The sequence below is a fragment of the Alligator sinensis genome, unplaced genomic scaffold (genome assembly GCF_000455745.1).
Source record: "Alligator sinensis unplaced genomic scaffold, ASM45574v1 scaffold386_1, whole genome shotgun sequence".
NCBI lineage: Eukaryota > Metazoa > Chordata > Crocodylia > Alligatoridae > Alligator > Alligator sinensis.
In genome coordinates, this window is record NW_005841996.1 from 1,488,469 (window position 1) to 1,499,205 (window position 10,737).

Genomic DNA, 10,737 nt, shown 5'->3' on the forward strand with positions numbered 1-10,737 from the left:
TGTTTAGACCATCTGTAATGGACCACAGAAACACATAGTCAATTCCTTTGACATATCCACCAAAGCTTTCAAAGTAGTCTACCTCTAGCTATCAATTTCACTCATAAATATACCTGTAATCACAGCTGGGGAAAAGCAGTAAGTTCATAAATGTAGTGCCTTACCAGGGGCTCGGAGGGTTATTTAGTCCAAGCCCTGCAAAAAGGTAGGATTTGCTATTCCTAACCCATCCCAGAAAGATGCCTGTCTAGACCTTTTTTTTTTTTAAAACCTCCAATGAAGGATATTCTACAGATTCCTTGGACGGGTTGTCCAATTGCCCCACAGTTCTGACAGGAAGTTTTTTTTTTCTGAGATTTGGTCTAATTTTTGCCTTGCTATAATTTAAACCCATTGTACTATGGTATGTCCTGCCCTTGGCAGAGAACATTTTCTTCCATTTTATTTATGGCATCCTTTCAAATATTTGAAAACGGCTATCATGGTCCCCCTTAATCCATTTCTGCAAACTAAATTTGTTCCTAGTTCCTTCAACTATTCCTTGTACAGCTCGCATTCCCACTCCTTAATCATTTTTGTTGCTTACCTATGGATTCTTTCCAGTTACTTTACATCTGTTAGAAAGTGGTCACCACATGTAGCCAAAGTACTCCAACGAAGGCCCATCCAGTGCAGATTAAAGCAGTACCCTGATCTCCTGAAACTTGCACATGTTGCTTCTGTTAGGGCAACCCAAGATTATATTTGCTTTTTTTGTGACTGCCTCACATTGCTGATTCACATTGATTCTGTGATCTGCTATAACCCTCATACCCTTCCCATCAGAGCTAATGCCAAGTTATTTATTCCATATTTTGCATTTTTTAATTTGTTTTCTCTTCCTAAGGCATTAATCTTTGCTGAATTTCATTTTGTTTTTCAAAGCCCAGTTCTCCTTTCCAAAGCTCCAGTTATCAAGAGTTTGGAAATTTAATCCATACCTCTAAAATGATTGTTTAATTCTAGCCTCTAAATTGCACCCACTTTTATGTCATCCACACATTTTATCAGCATACTCTCACTGAACCCAGAACAGAACCCGTTTGGGACATCCTGCCATGCTGACATTGATCCATTTAGATTTACTCTTTGCTTGCAGGTATTCAACCAATTGTGTATCCACCTACGAGTAATTTTATATCTAGCCTGTATTTCTGCAGGTTATGTTTGAGAATTGCCTGTGAGACTGTTTCAAAAGCCTTACTAAAGTCAAGGGATATTATATCCTCTACATATCTCTCATCAGTCAAACTAGTTATGTTGTGAAAAATGAATATGAAGTTGATTGGCATGATTTGTTCTCAACAAGTTCATGTTAGCTGCTAGTGACACCCCTTCTCTAGATATTTACAAACTGGCTGTCTTATAATTTTCTCTAGTACTGTTCCATCTATGGAAGTCAGGCTGACTGATCTATATAATTCCCTTGGTCTTCCTTCCCCCCACCTTCTAAAGATGGGCATTATGCTAGTCCTTCTCCAATTCTCAGGGATCTCACTCATCATCTAAGCATTTGCAAATATGACTGTCAGTAGCTCCAAGATTTTTCAATTTGTTCCTTCAGCAGCCTCAGGTGAATTCTGCCAGGCTCTGCTGATTTACATTCGTTTTGAATGTTTCAAAAATTCTCTGATGTACTCTTTAATTATGTTGATCTGCAGCCTTCCCTTCTTTGTTTATATTCATTATTTATAATTGAGCCTATTATAGATAGAGGGAAACAATCAGATCTAGGGAAGTGATTCTTCCCCTCTATTCAGCACTGGTGAGGCCACATCTGGAGTACTGTGTTCAGTTTTGGGCCCCTTACTACAGAAAGGATGTGGACAAATTGGAGAGGGTACAGTGGAGGGCAATGAAAATGATTAGGGGACCGGGGAACATGACTTATGAGGAGAGGCTGAGGGAACTGGGCTTATTTAGTCTGTAGAAGAGAAGACTGAGGTGGAATTTAATAGCAGCCTTCAACTCCCTGAAGGGAACTTCTAAAGAGGATGGAGCTAGACTGTTTTCAGTGGTGGCAGATGACAGAACAAGGAGCAATGGTCTCAATTTGCAGCACGGGAACTTCAGGTTAGATATTAGGAAAAACCTTCTCACCAGGAGGGTAGTAAAGCACTGGAACAGGTTACCCAGGGAGGTTGTGGAATCTCCATCCTTGGAGGTTTTTAAGACTGGGTTAGACAAAGCTTTGCCTGGAATGATATAGTTGGAGGTGGTCCTACCTTGAGCAGGGGGTTGGACTAAGGTGACCTCCTGAGGTCCCTTCCAACCCTAATCTTCTCCATTTCTATAATCCTCTTACCCCTTGATACATATTTACTGAAACTACAAGGATGTATATTTTTAGTTTTATTATATAGCAATGTAGGATTACAATATCTCCTTCTCCAGAGAGATTGTTTTACTGTTTCTTTGTGAAGTGAGGGGCGATTGAGTCAGCAAGCTAGACAAAATTAGATTTTCTATATTTTATTCATAAAAACAGATTTGCAACAATTTATTAAAAATTGATCTCATGCAGTATAAGGTTATACAAGAAATTCCTCATTTACATTTTATTCTGGCAGTTCCAGTCTAGTTTAAAGCATTTGTGCACTAACATCATTGGAAAATGCCATTGGGGCACAGCCTCTTCATAAATTTATAGTACATTTTTGCTGCAGTATAAAAGAACAGAAACATTAAATAGCTATATTCATTTTGTGGGTCTTGTTATTTGCAGGAAATTAAAAAAAAGTGTAATGGGAGAAACTACAGGATCATTGAGACAAAGAATGTACTGCATGTTTTAAACCTAATAAACGGCACACAGTCAGTATTCACGAAGAGTTACAGACACACACACACTCACCTCCAACAGTCCAATACTTTTGATTTTTTTCCTGCTATGTTGGAATAATATTTCTACAGAGATGTTTGTGTATACATTATATACAATATTGTCCTTTTCTCTTTTAAAAATTAACATTCCGTTTAAAATAAACCAGGCCCTGATGAAATTAATAAAGCAAGAGAATACTGTCAACGCACATTGAGTGACAACGTCAATGTTTAGTGCTTAAACAGAGTAATGAGTTCTATTTTACCTGTGTTATACTTACATGTTTTTGTTCTACAAGCTACAGGTACCTCCATAACCCCTCTCTTACACCATGTGCCAAGCGAAATACTTTGTGATGCTCCTGTTTGTAAGCTATAGATGTATCATATTTTAGATTGTTTTGGTCCGTTCTGAGACTTTGGAGGGAGATTTATGCCAGTTGTAATTTAGTCCCTCAATTGAAGAGCCTTCCCCATTATGCAGGTACTGGATGATGCTCATTAGTCACTTCTACTCTAGAAATGCTTATGGAAAATTCATTTCGGAGGGGTTGAGGTGTGCAGGAATCAGTTAAAAAGGATTAAGCACTTCTGTTTTTTTTTATCTGGACAATATTTTAATTTGGCTTAGGACAATCACTGGTGTGAACCACTGATCATGGCAGTGATATCACATTGCCAATGCACTGGAGAATCGGCTGGGATCATTCCTCACTAATATTTGGGGGAAAGATCTGATTCAGGTAGGAGAACTTGCCACTAATTTTAATGGCAATCTGTCATTACCTGGGAAGAGAGCCAAGGTATGATCCCAGATATGGAAAACCATCAGCTTGTATCAGTAGAGAGGTTAAAACAAGTGCTTTTTCACATTTTTTTTAGATATTAGAACAAAATATTCTATGGGTAAACTTGATTTATACCAGCTACAACTGTCACACACGCAGGTACGAAGCAAAGGTAGTGTATATACTGTCTGTGCACTGTAGAATTGGCCTGTGCCCTAAACCCTCCCCCCACCCACTCAACTGTATTGTATTTATGTGTGGCAAAATGCAAACAAACTGTGAAAAACAATCCATCCTTTGACATTAAGTCTTTACTGCCCGTCTGTCCTCACCTTCTTGGGTTATCAGCCTTGGGAGTTTTCCAGCCAGTTCCATACTTTGCAGTTGGTTGTGTTTATTTAGAAATAGATGCAAAAACTCTGTCAAAATGAAATCCCAGATGGTCAGCACTGGAGCCTGGCAATTGCCACATCTTATCCCTGGAGAACTGTAAAGAGCTCTGACTCAGAACAGCAGCTCTTTACCTAGTAACAACTCCGAGCTGTTGCTGTGGGCTCTGCTTCTGCCCCCATACAGCTTTTAGTTATAGGGCTCCTGCTGTTAGCAATGCAGAGTCTGAATGACACTTGAGGAACCATTTCTCCAAATCCCCCTTTCTCACATAATACCATCCCTGAAATGAACACAAGCAAGACTAACCGGTGCAAAATGCTTCCAACAATTTAACACGACTCTTGTAAAATGAAGTGTATCTATTTCAATAAATAGGTTATAGCTCTACCATTTTATTTTTCTGACATGGATACAGTGTAAAGTTCCACGTGTTCAGCAGCCGTGTAAAGGTCAGTGACATCTGAGTGGGGGGGGGGGGGGGGGGGGAGGGGTCTTATTTTTTTTGAAAGATTCATATTTCCCAGCCTCCTCTTGCTAGTAGAAATTTGGGAAGAAATATTTTCATTTACTTCTTTGTGAAGAAATAAAAACTCCATGAATAAGGCTACAGATCAAACTCTGGATATTTCTCTTTCTTGCCTTTCCACATGAGTTACAGTGATACTCCCAGCATGACTGCCTTAGCAGTAGTTCCTCAGTGGTTAAGAGCCAGTAGTATGTTTATAGCCGAGTTCAATATCAGACATTCAGTCCAGTCATTGAGTACTTAAAAGCAGTTCTGGAAGCACTGATCTCCCATTTCTACAGGCCAGAAACCATCACTCGAAAAGATGGTGGCACATGTCTGTGCCGAGGACTGGCACTGGGGCTTACACATGGACTGGCACAGCTAGCATCAACTCCTCCTATGGATGGCAAATAGGCATGGTGAAGAATGGGCAACTGTAAAGACAGCCGGCGCTGTATGCTGTCAAGAGGAAGAGAAAGGAGAGAGGGATTAGAAGAAGAAAAAGACATAGTGCATCAAATGCTTGATGCTTCTTCTGTAAGACTGTTTTCTCTCCCTTCTGCTATTACAGGGTTAATGTCAATTAAATTACATTTGCCGCCCTTGAGATATACTGTGGTACCTTCTCTTTTGGAAGGGTTTTTGACCAACTGGACAAGATGGGAGACTCTAGCGACTTGCTCCAAGCATTCTGCAGCCTCCAGGAATTCTCAGTTACTTTGAAATGAGACGTTAGGCAATGACACTTTCATAGGTAATACGGGCATCCTAGTCAATAGAGCACATTCAGAGAATGATCCTCAACCATGCTGCACAACAGATAAAGAGAAACTGAATGTGTAAGTTCCAATCTATGTGTAAGTTTAGCTCAAAGGCATTCAAATGAAAAATGTCATTTTTTTTGCAATAGGTAATGCAAGTACTGCATTGAAGAAGGGAACACATGGAACAGTTTGCTGTCTCTCCCTGGAAGCTTCTATCTGTGTGGGTTGGGTACAGCCCAGTGAGATGCTGAGCGCCATGGTGAAGTTGATGGGAACTGCGGGTATTTAACACTCCTGAAAAAATAAAGTCCAGTGTCCTTAAATATCAAGGAGAAACTTAACTTCAGGCATGTAAGTGGACAGGCCTTTGCAGATTTCTTTTAAATATTTGGTGCAATACAACTCAACACTGTTTATCATGCAACTGATGGCATTATAGCTCCTGGATTAGATTAAAGCAATTTAGTTTTATTTTGCTATTTTGTCCCATTTTTTGTTGTACCAATTGAATTATACTGCGTTCCCAAGGAGTATAGAGGTGGCAAGTTTGCTGTTTCCATGTACTGAATCCTTATTAGCCCGTTGCTGCACATTTTAATTCTGTTTATGGTACCAGGGTCAAACACAGAATTGCCAATGCTTATTTTCCCACCAGTGAAACTGCTTACTTGGTTTGACTATTATAGGCTCTTCATCAAAGAGCTGTTTGAAGCTATTCCAAGAGAATCTAGTTGCATAATGGTGTGAATGGGATTTTTCACCCATTTAAATGTCAACTATACCACAAACAAAGCATGTTTAATTGAGTCTTTCAATGCTGGCTCCAGTGGGTGGTAATTTTGTTTTAACCGGACTTAAAATTTACTTTACATTGAAAACTTTCCGGAGGTGGGAAGTAGCCTCCTGCAGGAAGATTAGATACAACAAACAGTTTATGAAAAGCCTCTGTGAAAGACCAAAGAAGATAAGAGTTAAACTGTAGTTTGCCACTCTGTATGAAATGTTATTCAACGTGCAGTGCTTTTTCCTGATCTACATCTTGAACCCAGTGCCTTTCATGCTGATTGCATATGAGATCCTCAAGTTGGCTATGCAAAAATTAATAAACCAAAATTAATGGAAACTTCTGAAAATGTGTGGTTAACTAGGTGCTAGCATCAGAGAATTTAATACTGGTGGTCAATTGCAAATTCCTGTAATTCTGCTCCAGGCAACTGTGGTCAAAGGATGTCCATCTACAAAGCAGTAATGGGTCAGGACAACAAATTAATTTCTTCAGTGTCTCAGTGATAAATAAAATTCTAGCAATAGCATAGGTCTAATACCAGATGCAGATGAAAAAATTGCCAATCAAGGTGAAAAAGTGACTAATCATAGTCTACAAGTACCTGTGTGGATCTATGAAATGGTGAAGCATTGCTTAGTCAGGGGCTGGCTTAGGTTCTGTGATTTTCTTTTGCAATGAACTTGTTTCCTGCTTGTTTATAATTTAGTTGCCCAGTTGGTACAATAGAACCTGGCTCCTTGAGTCTCCACTGTCATGAACCCTGTAGAACCATTTACATCTGGGTAAGGGTAGGACGCTATGATTTTGATTTGGCACCACTATTTCAGTTCTTTCCACAGAGCTAGATGATATTACAAAGTAAAAGCAGTAGAGATACAAGACTTTCATGGAATCTTAATCTTTCCCAGGTCTATCATTAACCTAGAGGAAATTTACTGGATTCATCAAGGGTTATTTCTTTTGTGTTTAATATGCATTAAGATAGTTGGATTTTTTGAGCATCTGGACATCTTTTAATAATGTCTGTCATAATATAATAGTACTGTAAGATCCTAATAACATATTAAACTATGCATACAATGGTATGTCTTAAAAATGGGACTGAAATTAAAAGAGATCTAATAATCATACATTAACCTAGACCACCCTGGTTTCATCTACTTGTGCATGGATACTCTGTCCTTGAAGGATGCCTTTTTGTAAATGAACCAAGTATTTCAGTTGATCCCATTGCCTGACCAGATTCTGAATTCTGCAGTTTATATCCCTGTGGATGTTCTTGCATCAGGACAATAATGGTATGTTTCTGCCACTCGATTATACAGCTTGTATTACATCAAAGAAAGGAGGTGTTCTTGACACAGGAACTGTTGCCTCAGCTGCTCCCCCAGAGTTTTAGAGCAGTCTGTGGCTAGGTAACATAAAAACAATCCTAGACTATCTCCAATTGTCAGGGGACAAAACTGACATAGGATCAGAAGAGTGCAGAAGTGACTTAGCCACAAGGAGAGCTCTCATGACTTGTGTGTGCAGGGATAAGTCCTGGAGCTCATGTCCTCCCCATATACTGCTGCTGGTGACCTGACTGTGTGCTTTCTTCTTTCCATTTGTCTTGTGCACCTGCTGTAGGACCAGACACAGCCTGACCAGCAAATCTTGCCAATAATTTTGTATCACCCTAATGAGCCTTTTGGATGACAGATATTGGGTGAGTTAGGTTAGACTTAGTGTGCACCAAGCAACATCTGTCATAACAGAAGGGGGTAAAAATGTCTTGGTCCTACCTTTTCACCCCTATTCCACACTTACCAAGTCTTGGGAACAATTGAGGGCCACCCTGAGATAGTCTAAATTGCATCAATTGATGGCAATTCTCAAGGAGCGCTTTTGAACCCAGGATCTGCCTAAGGCATAGCAATTAGGGCTGTGCAAAATTTTGCTGGCTGTTTTGACACTGTTTTGACTCATTTTGAGCTTGAAACAGCAAAATTGAAATGAAACGAAGGGCTTCAAAATAGCCTCGAAATGAAATGAGAGCAGTCGAAATGTTTCGAAAGTTTTGAAACATTCTGAGTTTCAAAGCAGCCCAGCTAAGTTCCCCTCCCTAGCGCTACGATCGCACTGCCTTCCTCAGCTCAATCCTAGCACTGGGGAGGGGAGCTCAGCCCGATTGAAACGTTGAAACAGCATCAAAATAGTGAAACAGTTTTGACGAAATGGAACAGAACAGTGTTTTTGAATTGAAACAAAACTCGAAATGAAACACTGTTCTGTCAAAACGGATGTCGAAGCAGAATGCTGCTGTTTTGCACAGCCCTAATAGCAATCCTCATTTGCCACTGTAAAGAAACATTTGTAGCTCTATGGCAGTAGGATTTACAAGAGACCAAGGTACTGCCCTTTCCTGAAAGCACTGTGAAGTCTGAACAAGCTTAGGCCTGAATTCAGTAGCAAAGTCCCTGGATTCTGAATGACACCAGCATGGTAGCCCAGAAATTGCAGGTAACTTACCAGCAACTGCAGGTAAATTAAAAAAAACAACCTACCAATATGAGGTCACTTTAAATTATATATTAATATTTTACTCTGTCTTGACAACATCTTTTATGCTCTAGAGTTTTACATTATCAACACATGAGAGTATCTGCACTAAATATGGAGATTTTGGCAGCTGGGAATGTTGGCACAAGGTGATTCATAGGCTGTGTCTATCGTTGAATAAGCATATCAGCTAGCTCTCTCTAGCTAGCTGAAATGATTATCAGTGAAACAGTTATCCATTTAAACAATTCTTATTAGGTTTCAGGGTTAGGAATGAATGCCACTGTCAAACCTATTCTTAACAACTTTGCAAAACAACCCTCTCATAATTGCCTGGCACAGTGCCTAAAACAGCAAAAACACCCTAGCTTGCCTTAAGTAAAGCAGGGGGATGCAGGCACTGCTAAAATCCTACCACCGAGAGAACAGGAAGTAGCTTGGATTTCCTAATTTTTGAATGTTTGACTTTGTTATTGAAACTTTTGGCCATATAATTATCACATGGGATTACATGGCAAAACATATAACAAAGTTAATCGTCAGTTAAAAATATCCAGTTCTAACCACTCTGGGTTGAGCACTAACCTGTTTTCAGCAATATTCTACTTACTGTTCTGGAGAGTTGATGTCTTCTATAGGATCTTTGTTTGTTCTGGTGGGGTCTGTTGTGCTCCACTGTGCTTGTGGATTTTGATCAAGGTGATTTTTCAAAAGTGCTTTCTCACCATCTGAAAGGAAGAAATGTTTAAATTGTATTTACTCTGATGACATGCAAATACTTTTTAAAACTGGTTTCCTTCATGTAATCCAAAATAATCTCATATTTCTCTGAAAGTCTTAACTGGCTTCTTTTTATTTGTGCCAGGGGACAGGAGAGCTCAAATCCTAGCATGCCACTCCACTTGGCCTCAACTCTCTGGAGGTTCCTGAGGACAGTCAATAGCAGAGAAGAGCACTGGTCATGGATTTACTCCCAAATGGAATTGCTTTTGGGGTTCACTGGGCACATCTACACAAGACGGTACATAGCCATAGTGACGAGCCATAGCAATGTGGCTCACTGCTCCAGTGATGTAGTGTTGGTGGACACTAACTGTGATGCCGCCGCTACTGTGCAGTAGGGTAAGAAACAACCTGTGGGCTGCTGGGACTGTGCAGAACCAGTGGGTCCTGAGCAGTCACTTAGTATTTGCTAAAGCAAGTACTAAATGACTGCGCAGTACCAACTGCACAGAGGGGCACACGTGTAGATGCACCCGTTGTGTAGCAAGCAAGGATATTCTCCCAAATTAGATTGACCGATGCAGTGTTTAGTTTTTATTTGTAATTTCTATTTGTAACCTACGATTTGTAGGTTCAGATTTGTCATTTTCATATCTGTATATTTTATAATATTTGATATAAATGTACTTCTGTAATTTCATGATGTAATTGGAAGACAATCAAGTGAGGATTAGCACACACCCAAGGCACTGTCTGCCTGTAACAGGAAAATTAACTTTTCCAGTGCAAAGACATCTAAGAAAAAGGGTCCATCAGGTCAGAGGAAAGCCAGGTGTCTGAGAGAGAGTAATTTCTGGGGGATTCTGGTGACTCATGAGCAAGCAGAATAACATTGGGAGGGGTCTAGTTTTGGAGGCTTTTTAGGCAGCATCCAGATGAGCATGGCCATGTGGTATGTGGTGCCCTAGACATGTCCATGGTGTTTTTCAGGTGTTTTCTGCACTGCAAAGGAGCGGCACAGTTGCTCCTGGTTGCTATCCAGACTTCAAGTGGCAGGATCACTGCTGCTGCAGCCACGGGAGGCCCCCAGGGCCTTAGGAAAGGCTGCTGGGGCCAGCCTAGTGCTGTGCCCAGCCTCCCATACCCCACCCGGGGTAACTTGCCACGTGCCAGAGGGCACACAGCACAGGTGTTTCTTGGGGATAACTGGAGGCGGCACAAGGTGCACCACTGCTAGTTGTCCTGAGAGAACCGAACGTCCATGCTTGTGTGGATGTGGCTGTAGGATCGAGCTAGGATGGAACGATGGTTTGCTGGATCCCAGGCTTTGGAGGTTCAGGGGTCCCAGCAGCAAGGGCTCACCGATTCAGC

The 10,737-nt window shown here is 40.6% G+C and overlaps 1 protein-coding gene across 1 annotated transcript in view; it reads right to left on the reverse strand.

Moving 5' to 3' along the window:
* Positions 1-4,606: 4,606 nt before the first annotated feature.
* GABBR2 (gamma-aminobutyric acid type B receptor subunit 2) overlaps positions 4,607-10,737 on the reverse strand; it is a 984,392-nt gene continuing 978,261 nt past the window's right edge. The window contains 2 exon segments of the mRNA XM_006021507.2: positions 4,607-5,010; positions 9,254-9,371. Coding sequence (XP_006021569.1) covers positions 4,845-5,010; positions 9,254-9,371 — 284 coding nt within the window. The 3' untranslated portion in view covers positions 4,607-4,844.